This window comes from Chenopodium album, chromosome 25, assembly GCF_948465745.1.
Source record: "Chenopodium album chromosome 25, dcCheAlbu1.1, whole genome shotgun sequence".
NCBI classification, from domain to species: domain Eukaryota; kingdom Viridiplantae; phylum Streptophyta; class Magnoliopsida; order Caryophyllales; family Amaranthaceae; genus Chenopodium; species Chenopodium album.
In genome coordinates, this window is record NC_137858.1 from 6,559,282 (window position 1) to 6,575,472 (window position 16,191).

The window sequence follows — 16,191 nt, forward strand, 5'->3', positions numbered from 1 at the left end:
TACATGAAATGGAGCACACCCATGATTCCATTTATTTGATTCTGAATTTCCTAATTAGCTACAAAGTTTTGCCTTACTTAGTCTTTCCTTCCCTTTTTTTTGCTCCTCTAAATCCTTCCTTGTTCTTCCTCCATTGTTGAAGGTACTTCTCCTTCTCCTAGTTCTTCATCCGAGTCTCCTGTTAGGCCCAGTTCAGTTGTGCGAAAGACACCGGTAAGTAGTACAGTTCATATATATGTTTCAAATTTCATACATTTGTTGCAAATTTTTGGTGTTCAAATTTAGGTTCCATGTGTTTTTTGATAATCTGGTATAAGTAATTGTTTTTGTGAACTTGTTTGTTGTTTAATTAGTGCATTGAAAATTGAAAATTTGGGTAAATAACAATCTTTTCTTCTTTCCTTTGAAAATTGAATTTATCTATCTTGTTTCTCCATTTCCTTTCTTCAATTACTGCAAATTATGTATGAAAATAAGATAAATACAAACTTTACAGTAGAAAGATTTAAATTTTTTTTATAATAAATGACAGAAATTGCGATTGATGAAATTGGAGTATTACTTACCTTATTAACAATGGACTTCTTTTTGAAGGATTAGCTTGGTAATAAACGAATGTTGTGGGAAATTTTTGATTTGAGAGTGACTCTACAATTTAATTCTTGACGTTGAACACATATGGAGAAGAATAGAAGATGAATTTTTTTAAAAAAATTTGGAGCATTAGCATCTCCAATGGTTTACAAAAGGGACTTGCTTGCAAATTAATTAAAATTGCAACCATGTAGTTTACCATTGGAATCAAAAATTTGTTGTAGCTAGATCAAGCAAACCTGCTCAAATAAGCTGCTTTAATTAGTGCATTGCATTGTTCCATTCAATTCTTGTTCAACCCTGAATTTCTGTGACAAATTCCTGCTTTATCCAATCTATGACTCTGACAGGATTTAAAGCTCAAAGAGTCGATTTTGTTTGATAGGATGGTCAATAGTAATTGGGATATCATCCATATCCCGGCAAAGTCACCTTTCTTACCCACCCAACAATCTACAGGTTTGTTTTCCCTCTCGATTACCCACCTTCTTCTTTGATATTTAATACGGAAGGAGTAATAATGGTCAAGAGTCCTATGCTTTGTTTGCTTTGAGTTTGTGAACTAAGATGTCTCATAGTTTGTGGAATTTATCTTTAGTTCTATTTTGTTGTTGCTTCTCCTGCAGTTTCTATTTTGTTTTTTAGTTTGTTGATTGTGCATTTTTGTACTATTTTGTTACACAGTTGACGTCTTTGCATCAGATATAGATCCAAAACATGCCAACACTTTAGTCAGGTATACTATGATTCTTCGTCTTTGTTATTATTGTAATGAGGAGAATTTTTATCCAATCTTATGTGTGGACACCTTAAATTTTCATAATTTATCGTTGGTTCTTCTTGTGACTTGTACAGTTCTATCTCAAAATCAATCTGAGTGAAATTCCATTTCTATGTATGTCCTCTCAAATTCCATCCTACTATTTCAATGTGTAGGAAATTGAATAAAATTGCCCCATTGGAGAATCTTCGACATGTGAAACGAGTGCGTAAGAGATGTAAAGATGGTAGGTTTTCTTGTTGTTTTCCACTCTTGCTTGCTTTTTACATTTGGCTGTTTGTTTCTTCAAACCAGAGTTCTAGGAATCTTTGATGAGGTTTTCCATTATTTTGTGGACTGTATTATGACCACGTGGCTCTTGAAATATAAGATCTGTGAGGGAAAAAAAAAAACCATTTCACTGGTAATCATATGATGGAAGGGGATATCAGCGGTTGTCATACCAACTGTAGATCATTCCTAAGTTCTGGGTTATCTTCAAATTTCTGTTGTGAGACTTCATCCGTAGGATAAACAAAATATTTAATACGGAGTATGAATCATAAATTTATGCTCTCTTGTTATGTGTTAGCGAAAAGATGTACTCATAGGTTAACCTAATGATTTGAGCTTAGTGGAAAATTAACTTATACTTTGCCTTCTTAATGATGTTGACTTTTGTGAAAGCATTATGGCTGAAAGATCTATTGTGTAGAGAGAAAGGGGAAAAAAAAAAAAAAGCCTCCATCATCATAAGCACTGATTGGGCTGTGTTGGCAGGTGTGAAGCGTCAATAATAAGGGGGAGGAGAGGTACTTTAGTTGGAGGAATTATAATCAACTTGTTAGTAGCTTGAAGAATTAGATAGGTAGTTTGTTAAAGGAAAAGCTCTTTGATTCTCTTTTGTAGAGCATACTATATAATATAGCTGTAAAAAACTAACCCGATCCTAGAACTCAACCTGAGTCGGCATTGATCTGAAATTAACCTGTACCCGGACAATGGGGTGAAACTAGTGACTTGTAACCTAACCTGTATCTGACCATATGTTAAACGACAACCGATTTGATCTAATACTCTTTGACCTGAACCTGACCGTCAACCGATTTAATTCGACCCAACAACAATTTGTACCCGAATTAGTACCCGACCCAATTAAAACCTGTATCCGAGTCATAATGGCAGGTTTAATAAAATTTATATGCCTTTTGTTTATACACTAATCTGTAAACCCACAATCCGATTAAGCTTGTATACCTTTTGTTCTCTATTACTCATATATAGGTTTAATAAAATCTTGATAAAGCCGATCAAATTATGGAAGGCGTAATTATATAGGTTCAACTTGAGTACATCGATATTTATTGGAATTGAACATCAACCAAAACCCAAATCAACACTAACTCGAACCCGAATGTACCATCTATTAACCCACTCAAACCTGACTTACACCGAAATTGGATCCGATCTGAATTAGGCTCGAATTAAACCTGACACTAATCCGAAAAGGTGAACGACCCAAAATAAACTCAATTGAAATTGACCTGACCCGAATTTGAACCTGAAATGAGGCTAGATTGACCCGACATAACCAGATCCTAATTTAACCCAAGACATGATTTGACCCAACCTAGATCCAACTTAAATACCCGAATCGACAACTCTACTATAATACACGAAATCGGAGCGATTTAGGAGGTGTCGGGAGCTGGTGCTGGAATTTCACGGAACACTACGGGATGAATCCCGGGATCATATAATATTGTGTGAACCCATATATGACCATTATCCGGCAACGTAATGGCCCCGTGAGAGCCTATAGCCAATACAAGAGGCATGTACGAAAACGGGTAATATGACCATTTAAAGGCAAATTGGATGGTTCCAGCCACTTAATTAAACTCTCGGAGGGTATTAGGGACCATAGTAAACATCTCGACAATTTTTATTTCCGGGCGAAAAAGGTCATAAAATTATAAAATTGAAGGCTATATAATCCACAATTTTTGAGGAATTTTTGAAGTTTTGGGGCCCGATGGCGAAAAGTGTTGAGACCCTAAAGCTGTCAAAAACTGACCTGACCCGAGAACCCGACCTTAACCGACAATGATCTGAACCAGCCTATACTAGAACAATGGGTTGGATTATAGCCTTCAATTTTGCCACTTTTCGCCATCGGGCCCCTAAAACTCAAAAATAAAAATTGTCGAGATGTTTAACATGGTCGCTAATACCCTCCAAGAGTCCAATTGGGTCGGTGGAACCATCCACTATGCCCTTAAACAGTCATTTTACTCATTCACAACTTGCAGTGATTTCGTAAAATCAAGCCTACCACGATTGTTTAATACAACATATAATGATCATATGTTGTTTTAAACAGAATTATGACCCCGAGATGTATCCCTTAAGGGTCTCCACCGGGCCCCGAAACCTCAAAATTTCCTCAAAAAGTGTGGATTAAAGCCTTCGATTTTGTAATTTTTTGACCTTTTTTCGCTCGGAAATAAAAATTGCCGAGATATTTACCATGATCCCTAATATCCTCCGGGAGTCAAATTGGGTCCGTGGAACCATCCCTTAAATGGTCATTTTACCCATTCACAACTTACTGTGATTTCGTAAACTTAAACCTACCACAGACGTTTATGAAAACATACAATGATCATGTATGGTTTCAAACGGCATTATATAACCCCAAAATATATTGATTAGGGTTTCAAGGCTTTTCGCCAACGGGCCTTGAAACATCAAAATTCCTAAAAAAGCGTGGATTACAGCCTTTAATTTTGTAACTTTTTTTACTTTTTTTCGCCCGGAAATAAAATTTGGTGAGATGTTTAGCATGGTCCTTAATATCCCCCGGGAGTCAAATTAGGTCGGTGGAACAATCCAATATGCCCTTAAACGATCATTTTACCCGTTCACAACTGTAAGTGATTTTACAAACTCAAGCCTACCACGGATATTTATGACAACATACAATAATCATATATGGTTTCAGACGGCATTATATGACCCCGAGATGTAACCCTTAGGGTAGGGATGTCAATGGGGCGGGTCGGGCCTTCCCATCCCCATCCCCATCCCCATCCCCACCTAAAATTTTCATCTCCATCCCCGTTTCGGCGGGTGAAATTCCAAAACCATCACCTCCCCACCCCCCACTCGGATATCCATCCCCACTTAAGACCTGCTTAAACATATTTAATACTACATATAAATTACAACAAATAAAATAATTATTAATATTACACACTTTTTTTAGTTATAAAATTAGTGTATTACAAATTATTATATCAACTGTTTTTTTTTTTATATATAAAATAGTATACAAGTATATCTTTTTGTTTTATAAAATATATAGATGTGGGTGTGAGGTGGGGATGAGGCGGGTACGAAGTGCTGCGAGTGGAGCGGGCAGGTACAATGTAAAATCCACAAATCCACCCCACCCCTGCCCCATCACCCATAGCGGGTAAGATTTTTGTCTCCATCCCCGCCTACCACCCACCGAACCAAGGGCGAGTCTCGTACTTGACGTGCCCCACTCACATCCCTACCTTAGGGTTTCAAGACTTTTCACCACCGTGCCCCGAAACCTTAAAATTTACTCAAAAGCGAGGATTATAGTCTTTAATTTTGTAATTTTTTTGACCTTTTTTCGCCCATAAATAAAAATTGTCGAGATATTTATCATGGTTCCTTATATCCTCCGGTAGTTAAATTTGGTCGGTAGAACCATCCATTATGCCCTTAAAAGATTATTTTATTCGTTCACAACTTTTAGTGATTTCGTAAACTCAACCCTACCACAGACGTTTATGACAATATATAATGATCATATATGGTTTCAAATGGCATTATATTACCCCGAGATGTATCCCTTTAGGTCTCAAGGCTTTTCGATACGGGCCCCAAAAACTCAAAACTTCCTCAAAAACTGTGGATTATAGCCTTCGATTTTGTAATATTTTTTACCTTTTTTACCCCGAAAATAAAAATTGCCGAGGTGATTACCATGATCCCTAATATCATCTGGGAGTCAAATTGGGTCGGTGGAACCATCCAATATGCCCTTAAATAGTCATTTTAACCGTTCACTACTTACAGTGATTTCGTAAACTCAAGCTTACCACGGACGTTTATGACAACATATAATGATCATAAATGGTTTCAAATGGCATTATATAACCTCGAGATGTATCCCTTAGGGTTTCAAGACTTTTTGCTACCGGGCTCCGAAACCTCAAAATTTCCTTAAAAAGCGTAGATTATAGCCTTCAATTTTGAAATTTTTTTGACCTTTTTTTACTCGAAAATAAAAATTGCCGAAATGTTTACCATGTTTCCTAATATCCTTCGGGAGTCAAATTGGGTCGGTGGAACCATCCAATATGCTCTTAAAAGATCATTTTACCCATTCACAACTTTTAGTTATTTCGTAAACTCAAGTCTACCATAGACGTTTATAAAAACATATAATGATCATATATAGTTTCAAACGGTATAATATAACCCCGAGATGTATACCTTAGGGTTTCAAGGCTTTTCGCCACCGGGTCCAGAAACCTCAAAATTCCTCGAAAAGCGTGGATTATAGCCTTCAATTTTGTAATTTTTTTACTATTTTTCGTTCAGAAATAAAAATTGCCGATATGTTTGCCATGGTCCCTAATATCCTCCCGGAGTAAAATTGGGGTCGTTGGAACCATCCAATATGCCCTTAAAAGATCATTTTACCCGTTCATAACTTTTAGTGATTTCGCAAACTCAAGCCTACTACGGACGTTTATGACAACATATAATGATCATATATGGTTTCAAACGGCATTATATGACCTCGAGATGTATACTTTAGGGTTTCAAGACTTTTCGTCACTAGGCCTTGAAACCTCTAAATTTCCTCGTAGATTAGCCTTCAATTTTGTAATATTTTAACCTTTCTTTTGCCTGGAATTAAAAATTGCCGAGATGTTTACTGTGGTCCCTAATATCCTTCAGGAGTCCATTTGGGTTGGTGGAACCATCCAATATGCCCTTAAACGGTCATTTTACCCGTTCACAACTTGGATTGATTTCGTAAAATCAAGCCTACCACGGACGTTTAAGACAACGTGTAATGATCATAGGTGGTTTCAAACGGAATTATAAGAATTCGAGATGTATCCCTTAGGGTCTCAAGGCATTTCGCCACCAAGCCCCAAAACCTCAAAATTTCCTCAAAAAGCGTGGATTATACCTTCAATTTTGTAATTTTTTTGACCTTTTTTCGCCCAGAAATAAAAATTATCGAGATGTTTACCGTGTTTCCTAATATCCGTCGGGAGTCAAATTGGGTCGGTGGAACATCTACTATACCCTTAAAAGATCATTTTATGTGTTAACAACTTGTAGTGATTTCGTAAACTCAAGCCTGCTACAAACGTTTATGACAACGTATAGTGATCATATATGGTTTTAAATGACATTATATGACCCCGAGATGTATCCTTTAGGGTCTCTAGGCTTTTTGCCACTAGGCTCCGAAACCTTAAAATTTCCTCAAAAAGCGTGGATTATAACCTTTGATTTTGTAATTTTTTAACCATTTTTCGCCCATAAATAAAAATTGCCGAGATATTTATCATGGTGCCTTATATCCTCCGGGAGTCAAATTTAGTCGGTGGAACCTTCCATTATGCCCTTAAAAGATTATTTTACCCGTTCACAACTTTTAGTGATTTCGTAAACTCAAGCCTACCACAGACGTTTATAACAACATATAATGATCATATATGGTTTCAAACGACATTATATAACCCCGAGATGTATACCTTAGGATTTCATGGCATTTCTCCACCGGGTCCCGAAACCTCAAAATTTCTCAAAAAGCGTGGATTAGCCTTAATTTTGTAAATTTTTTAACTTTTTTTCGTCCAGAAATAAAAATTGCCGATATGTTTTCCATGGTCCCTAATATCCTCCGGGAGTCAAATTGGGTCGTTGGAACCATCCAATATGCTCTTAAACGGTTATTTTACCTGTTCACGACTTTAAGTGATTTCGTAAAATCAAACCTACCGCGGACGTTTAAGACAACATATAATGATCATATATAGTTTCAAACGGAATTATATGACCCCGAAATGTATTCCTTAAGGTCTCAAGGCTTTTCGCCACCGGGAACCAAAACCTCAAAAGTTCCTCAAAATGCGTGGATTATAGCTTTTGATTTTGTAATTTTTTGACCTCTTTTCGTCCAGAAATAAAAATTACCGAGATGTTTACAATGGTCCCTAATGTCGTCCGGGAGTGAAATTGGGTCGGTGGAACCATCTAATATGCCCTTAAACGGTCATTTTACCCGTTTACAACTTATACTGATTTCGTAAACTCAAGCCTACCACGGACGTTTATGACAACTTATAATGATCATAAATGGTTTCATATGGCATTATATAACCCCTAGATGTTTCCCTTAGGGTTTCAAGAGTTTTTGCCACCGGGATACGAAGCCTCAAAATTTTCTCAAAAAGCGTGGATTATAGCCTTAGATTTTGTAATTTTTTTTTTACCTTTTCTCGCCCAAAATTAAAAATTGCCGAGATATTTACCATGTTTCCTAAATTGGGTCTGTGGCACCATCCAATATGCCCTTAAAAGATCTTTTTACCCATTCAAAACTTTTAGTGATATTGGAAACTCAAGCCTACCACGGACGCTTATGACAACATATATTGATCGTATATGGTTTCAAACGGCATTATACGACCCCGAGATGTATACTTTAGGGTTTCAAGGCTTTTCGCCACCGAGCCCCGGAACTTCAAAATTTCCTCAAAAAGCGTGGATTATAGCCTTCAATTTTGTAATATTTTAACCTTTTTTTCATCCGGAAATAAAATTGTTAAGATGTTTACCATGGTCCCTAATATCCTCCAAGAGTCCAATAAGGTCGGTGGAACCATCCAATATGCCCTTAAACGGTTATTTTACCCGTTCATATGTGGTTTCAAACGGAATTATAACCCCGAGATGTATACCTTAGGGTCTAACTTTCCTTAAAAAGCGTGGATTATAGCCTTCGATTTTGTAATATTTTGACCTTTTTTTCGCCCGGAATTAAAAATTGCCGAGATGTTTAGCATGGTCCCTAATATCTTCCGGGAGTCAAATTGGGTCGGTAGATACATCCAATATGCCCTTAAACGGTTATTTTCCCGTTCAACACTTAAAGTGATTTCGTAAAATCAAGTCTACCACGGACGTTTAAGACAACATATAATGATCATATGTGATTTCAAACGGAATTATATGACCCCGAGATGTATCCCTTAGGGTCTCAAGACTTTTGGCCACCGGCCTTGAAACCTCAAAATTTCCTCCAAAAGCGTGGATTATTTCAATTTTGTAATTTTTTGATCTTTTTTCGCCCGGAAATTAAAATTGCCGAGATGTTTACCAAGTTTCCTAATTTCCTCCGGGAGTCAAATTGGGTCGGTGGAAGCATCCAATATGCCCTTAAAAGATTATTTTACTTGTGCAGTGATTTCGTAAACTCAAGCCTACCACAGACGTTTATGACAACATGTAATGATCATATATGGTTTCAAACGGCATTATATGACCGCGAGATGTATCTTTAGGGTCTCAAGGCTTTTTGCTACTGGCCCAAAACCGCAAAATTTCCTAGGAAAACGTGGATTGTAGCCTTTGGTTTTGTAATTTTTTGACCTTTTTTCGCCCGGAAGTAAAAATTGTCGAGATGTTTACCATGGTCCCTTATATCTTCTGGGAAGTCCAATTAGGTCGGTAGAACCATCCAATATGCCCTTAAACGGTCATTTTACCCCTTCACAACTTGTAGTGATTTCGTAAACTTAAGTTTACCACGGACGTTTATGTCTACATATCATGATCATATATGGCTTCAAACGGCATAATATGACACCGAGATATATGTCCATGGGTCTCAACACTTTTCGCCACCGGCTCTGAAACTTAAAAATTTCCTCAAAAAGTGTGGATTGTAGCCTTTGATTTTGTAACTTTTTGACCTTTTTTCGCCCAAAAATAAAAATTGCCGAGATGTTTACCATGTTTTCTAATATACTCCGAGAGTCAAATTGGGTTGTTGGAACCATCCAATATGCCTGAAAAAGATCATTTTACCCGTTCACAACTTGTAGTGATTTCGTAAACTTAAGCCTACCACGGAAGTTTATGACAGCATATAATGATCATATATAGTTTCAAACGGCATTATATGACCTCGAGATGTATCCCTTAGGGTCTTAAGGCTTTTCCCTACAGGGTCTAAAACCCCAATATTTTCTCAAAAAGCGTGGATTATAGCTTTTGATTTTGTAAGTTTTTGACCTTTTTTTCACCCGGAATTAAAAATTGTCGAAATGTTTACCATGGTCCCTAATATCCTCCAGGAGTCCAATTGGGTCGGTGGAACCAACTAATATGCCCTTAAACGGTCATTTTACCCGCTCACAACTTGAAGTGATTTCGTAAACTCAAGCCTACCACTTATATTTATGTCAACATATAATGATCATATATGGCTTCAAACGGCATTATATGACACCGGGATGTACCCTTTAGGGTCTCAACACTCTTCGCCAGCGGCCTAAAACCTCAAAATTTCTTCCAAAAGTGTGGATTATAGCCTTCGATTTTGTAATTTATTTTGACCTTTTTTCGCCCGGAATTAAAAATTGCCGAGATGTTTTCCATGGTCCCTTATATCCTCCGGGAGTCCAATTGGGTCGGTGGAACCATCCAATATGTCCATTTTACCCGTTTGCAACTTGCACCGATTTTGTAATCTCAAGCCTATGACGGACGTTTATTACAACATATACTGATTATATATGATTTCAAACGACATTATATCACTCCGATATGTATCCCTTAGGGTCTCATGGCTTTTCGCTACAGGGCCCAAAACCCCAAAATTTCCTCAAAAAGCTTGGATTGTACCTTTCAATTTTGTAATTTTTTGACCTTTTTTCACCCGGAAATAAAAATAGCCGAGATGTTTACCATGGTCTCTAATACCCTCTGGGTGTCCAATTGGGTCGGTGGAACCATCCAATATGCCCTTAAATGGTCATTTTTCCGTTCACAACTTGCATTGATTTCGTAAACTCAAGCCTACCACGTTTATTTATGACAACATGTAATGATCATATATGGTTTCAAACATTATTTGACCCCGAGATATATCCCATAGGGTCTCAACACTTTTTGTCACCGGGCTCCGAAACTTCAAAATTTTCTCAAAAAGAGTGGATTATAGCTAGAGTTGTCAAAAACTGACCCGACCCGATAACCCGACCTTAACGGACCAAGATTTGAACCCAGCCTGTACTCGAACAATGGGGTGAAACTAGTGACTTGTAACTTGATTTGAACCTGACTTGATTTTAACCGAAAACCCATTAGATCCAATACTTTATGACCTGAACCCGAACATGCCCCGATCTGATAGTAACTGTCAACTGATTTAATCCGACCCGAAAACAATTCGAACCTGAACTAGTACCCGACTCAATTAAAACATGAACCCGAGTCATTGAATGTTTAATAAAATTTTATATATCTTTTATTCAGCTTCTATACTGGTATAATTCTATTAACCTTCAATCCAATTTGATAAAATCTTTTGTTCAGCTTATATTACTTTTGTTCTCTATTACTCGTATATAGGTTTAATTAAAATCTTGATGATGCTTGATCAAATTATGGAAGGCGTAATTATATAGTTCAACTTGGCCACATCGATATTTATTAGAATTGAACTTGAACCAGAACCTGACTCAACACTAACCCGAACCCGAATGTACCATCTTGTTAACCCGTCCAAACTCGACTCAACACAACCCAAACTTGAAATTGAACCCGGTCTGATTTTAACTCGAATTGAACCCGACGTATATCCGAAAAGGTGAACAAATCGTTATAACTTGAACTGAAATTGACCTGAACCTAAACCTAATCTGAAGCTAGATTGACCCGACAACTTGATCCTGATTTAACCCGAGACCTAATTTGACCCGACCCAAACCCGACTTGAATACCTGAATTGACAGCTCTACTATATTGTATAGAGAAGATTATGTATTTCAAAAAAAAAAAGAGGTTGTGTTGAATGTTATGCAGAGTTTTAGTTAGCTTATAGAGCTAATTGGGAGAATATTAAGTTTCTCAGATGCTTTAATATCCTTTAAGTTTTTTTTCAATCTCCAGCAGTCCAGCTGGTAAATCAGAATGATCTTTCTTATTTTTTGCCATCCATGTGTCTAAGCTAAGTTGATTCTTAGCAGTTAGCAACGGGGTTAGGGGTTAGCAACAGATTGGAGTCAGTTCTTTTTACATTATTGACTTAAGTACTAGTGTAGTCATGATATATACTCTTAAGCACTGTTTGAATAAAGAACCCAATCTCCTACAATTGCCATTATCTAGGCAATATGCTTATTTGGTCTTTTTTATGCTACCTCTTCTTTAATTTTGACTTAAATGATACTTTTGACAGGGGAAACTCAATTGTCCGTGATTTTATGTCTAACTGATGAGGATGGCACCGAGCTTGGTTGCATGCCCATGGACTTGCGAGAGCTGACCAATTGTTACCAGTTGAGTCCCTTTGTTACTCAAGTGGGTAATAATGTTTTCACTCCATTTCTCCATAGTAGTTAGTTGAAGAATAAGCTTATTAATTATTAACAAAATTACTGGTTACTTTGGTGGTATAATCTTTGGTGATGATCTCAGAAGAAGAATGGTTTGTTAACATCAATTTAGCCGAAGTAGGAGAAGAAGTTTGAAAAAATAATAAAAATTGTCAGAAACTATGCATCAAGCCAGCTTATTATATCTATTAGTCAATGGTACATATTGCTTCAGCCAATCTAGGAGGATGCCCTCTTATTTCCTGTCCTTATCTTGCTCATTAATTCCACGTGGTTAGTTTATTTACCAAACTATCAGGGATGTTGAGCTTTTTTTAAAAATCAAAATAAATATCTCTAATGCTTTGCTATAACTTTATTAATTGCTGAAGTGTTACGCATGAAAGTTATGATAGTTAAGGAAAACTTTAAGGAGTCCATGGCAATTGGCCCTTCATCAGCTTTTTTTTCAGGCTTTTGACTTTTTCTTGTGGTTAATATTTTCTTCTTCTTTTTTATTTTTTTATTTTTTTTTTTATTTTTTTTTTTTTTTGTTTGGTGAAATTAAGTGGTGTTATACTCTTAGCTATTTATGTGCAAATTAATCAACTTTTAGGCAAATTCCAAAAGTCAACAGGAGAAATTTGCTCCAATAAATTTTTATTAGAGCCTTCATCTTCATTATTGCCTCCCTGTGTCCCTCATTAAAGACCCCAAATCTCTTGGGCACAGGTCTTTAGCTGAGGAATTTTAGTGGAGCATTGTTTAAGAAAAAGAAGGTAGTGAGATCAGTTTACTGTTTTTAGGGGAATTGAGAAGAATAATGGGGTTAGAGGGGTTTTGTAGATTAAAAGTGAATTAACTAAGAAGTTAATGGATGATGGACTCTTCGCTAAATGAGAAATGGACTAGTTAATGGGACAAAACTTTTAGGAGGAATGGGGTCTTCATTAAGGAACAGATGGAGTAACCATTAGTTGATTACCTAACATATATGTCCTGAGAATGCAGATTATTTTAAGTTACTGGTTACTCTGTGTCATCCTACAACACTTAGATATTCTTTGTCCTAGCTATCTGGTTCACATCTACCTCGTTAAAGGTGCTAACTTTGTCATTGATTATGAAGCGTTGTGGTTTCTGAACTTGATACAACATATATACTCTAGGTGCAGTGCAAAAAGGTGCATGAAGACCGTTGTTCCCTCCTATCTGGTTATTATTTTGTTACATATATACTCTAGGTGCAGTGCAAAAAGGTGCATGAAGACTGTTGTTTCCTCCTATCTGGTTATCATTTTGTTGGGCTGCTGGGGGAGTGGATGTAGGGGTGGGGACCTTGGGGGTGTGCATGCAATGATGCAAGCATTGAAATTTTCTTTGCTCTGGTATTACCATGTCGCAATCCAAGTTGGGAGAGTGTTGGAGTTTCATTTATTTTTCTTGAATTTGTAGGTTTGCAAATATGCTGCGACAACTAAAGAAGAGTGGGAAGAACAATGCAAATTATGGCCTACATCATTTCATCCTCCAACATAGTAAGATGCCAGATTCTACATGCTAACTCCTTATCAAGTGCTGATCTTTTTGCATAAATTTATACTTTAAAAGTTTAATTTCTGTTATCCAGTCCCTTTGCAATTCATTTACTTGCTTTTGTCATCCACATTACAGCAACATCGAGGGCATCACTGGCTTTAGTGAAGAAAACTCAACTAGAATATTTAACTACATGAATTTTGCACTTAAGTTGGCAAAATCTGCTGGCAATCGGGTATGGTTACTTCCCTGATAAATCAACTTAGCTCTTATTTCTTGAAGAACATAGGTTTTAGTGGCTGAAACTTCAGCACACTTAATTGAAATTTGTTAACCTTTCTTACATAAACCTTGGCATATTGACGTATGCCAATTTGTTGTTTGCATTTTCTTGAGTTAGTACTTAAAAATCAGGAAAAAAATTCTCACGTTAACATTATCTGTCCAATCAGCAACTTCTAGCTTTTAGGTGACTAGCTCAGTTTTGTCATCCTTTTCTCAGATTGATACTCTTCTGTATGAAAAACCATCTTACAATATACTTTAGCAGTGAAGTGCTATGTAATAAGAAAACACATGCATACTTTATCCCTCCTAGTTTCAATTTCTACAGTTTCAACTAAATAAATGGATTCAGATTAATAATAAATGATTATTAGATATTAGCTCAAGAAATTGTTAGGTTATTATGATGGTTCAATCTTGTGGTGGGGTGGTAGGAAGGTTGAATATATCAATATATCTCCAAGGGTTGGCTTGTTTGTGTCAGAAGGCTGCAGATGCTGTGTAATGTTGTTTTGTAACTATGAACCATTATTTTTGTACAAGGCAGTTTGTTAATGCTGCGGTTATTGTGGATCCATCCTCAAATCAAGTAATTACTAGTGCTTGTGATGAAATCTCTTCATGGAACATGCGTCTTGATGGCCATGAAGCACACTCCCTAGATGTGGATGAAGCCTCAACATCTCATACTTACGCTAATGGATCATCATCATTGAATGGGCCTTTTAATGTTTCCAAAACATCATGCGGCAGCATTTCTTGTTTGAACCCATGGCAGTGGACACAGCAAAATCTGTCGTCATCAAGGTCTTGCTTTTGGCACCCTTTGCGACATGCTGCTATGGTAGCCATTGAATATTCTGCAGCAAGGGATAGACGTTTGTTCCCAACTATAGGAGAAGCTAATGAGGAATCTGTTCAGTTGAGTCCTAATGTGACTTCGGCTGTAGGATTGCCAGCCAAGCGACAGAAGACTAATTTAGCAAATGTGAGTTATTATTTTTGTTTTTACTATCGAGTTAATCTCAAACAATATTTTTCCGTGCAGTGCTCAGTAGACTTGCCTGACATGAACTTGATTGCATGTTATGTGATTGTTGTGTCTATGAATCAGTTATGAGAGAATTGCTGAGTCTTTCTTTAATCTGAAACATTATATTCTGTATATCAGGTGAAGAGTGGTGTTGATGTTCCAGTTGATGGTTTTCTTTCCAAATCAGAAAGACCTTACCTGTGTACAGGTTATGATATATATCTTGCTTGGGAGCCATGTGCAATGTAAGTCCTACAAAACTATCTTCTTAGATAACCTTTTTTGAGAAGAGAATGTAGGAAAAAAAGAGGGGGGCAAAGTAATTAAAATTTTTATCATCATATCCACGAAAATTTTGGATTGATGTGTGCTATATTTAAGTCTGGCAATTTTTCATAATTACATGATTTTGTCGCATTCCACCTGTTGATCATCTGTTTTGATCTTGAAATATTTATTGATCCTGATATATAAGCCTATGTGAGGAAAGATTTTCAAACCATAATTTCCTTGATTGAATAATGTGTTGGCAGAAAAGAAATGAGGTAGGAACTTAGGATTTAGGAAAAGGGTACATGCATATTTATTTATGACATGGACTGAACCATTGAATTTCAGGTGTGCCATGGCTCTTGTTCATCAAAGAATAAGGCGTATATTCTATGCTTTTCCAAATCCAAATGCGGGTGCTTTGGGCACTGTATACAGACTACAGGGTGAGAAAAGTTTGAATCATCACTATGCAGTTTTCCGAGTTATACTGCATGATGAAGATCTGCCAGTTTTGGAGAATCAACAACAGTAGAGAAAGGAAATGCCTGCATCTGATTGATCATTCGACAAGTAGACATTGTCATCCAGCTTAACGTCCTTAGGTATGTTACATTCAATGCCATCATCTAACAGATCTTTCCCATAGGGATGAGGAAAATGGTGATCGTATCATTTACTATTTAATACTTTTGCTCGTTTATCATTTAAGAGATTGTTATATTTTAGAATTTTCAGGAACTGACCAGAAATTCCTGTGTGTAAAAGAAATTGTACACACCTTGATAGATAAATTTATTGTGATTTTTTTTTTTTTTTATTGGATTTTAGAATTGGCTCTTACTCCCTCCGTTCCCATTTGTTTTTTACGTTTCCATTTAGGGTGTTCCTTTTTATTCTTTACATTTAGGATATTTTCTTTTTAAGTCATTGATTTTAGACAAAATTACCCTTGCTTTACAATTTAAATACTCAATTGTCATTCACTTTTCATGTGCAAATGTACCTTTTACAATATTTTAATGAGTTGTCAATGCTCACTA

The 16,191-nt window shown here is 36.6% G+C and overlaps 1 protein-coding gene across 1 annotated transcript; it reads left to right on the forward strand.

The window, feature by feature from the left end:
* Positions 1 to 161: 161 nt before the first annotated feature.
* Positions 162 to 15,994, forward strand: LOC145615600 (tRNA-specific adenosine deaminase TAD3-like). The gene is made up of 10 exons (XM_081670673.1): positions 162 to 213; positions 945 to 1,053; positions 1,279 to 1,330; positions 1,531 to 1,601; positions 11,886 to 12,007; positions 13,477 to 13,559; positions 13,696 to 13,795; positions 14,393 to 14,833; positions 15,017 to 15,123; positions 15,497 to 15,994. Exons 2-10 carry the CDS (start codon positions 981 to 983, stop codon positions 15,681 to 15,683), a joined length of 1,236 nt encoding a protein of 411 aa, XP_081526799.1. The 5' UTR covers positions 162 to 213; positions 945 to 980; the 3' UTR covers positions 15,684 to 15,994.
* The last annotated feature ends 197 nt before the right edge of the window (positions 15,995 to 16,191 follow it).

Bases quoted from the DNA above. Each gene is read 5' to 3' on its own strand.
- LOC145615600 (XM_081670673.1), top strand. From the start codon at position 981: ATGGTCAATAGTAATTGGGATATCATCCATATCCCGGCAAAGTCACCT. The intron at 1,331-1,530 runs GTATACTATGAT...TTCAATGTGTAG, and splicing joins CATGCCAACACTTTAGTCAG to GAAATTGAATAAAATTGCCC. The intron at 14,834-15,016 runs GTGAGTTATTAT...TCTGTATATCAG, and splicing joins AGAAGACTAATTTAGCAAAT to GTGAAGAGTGGTGTTGATGT.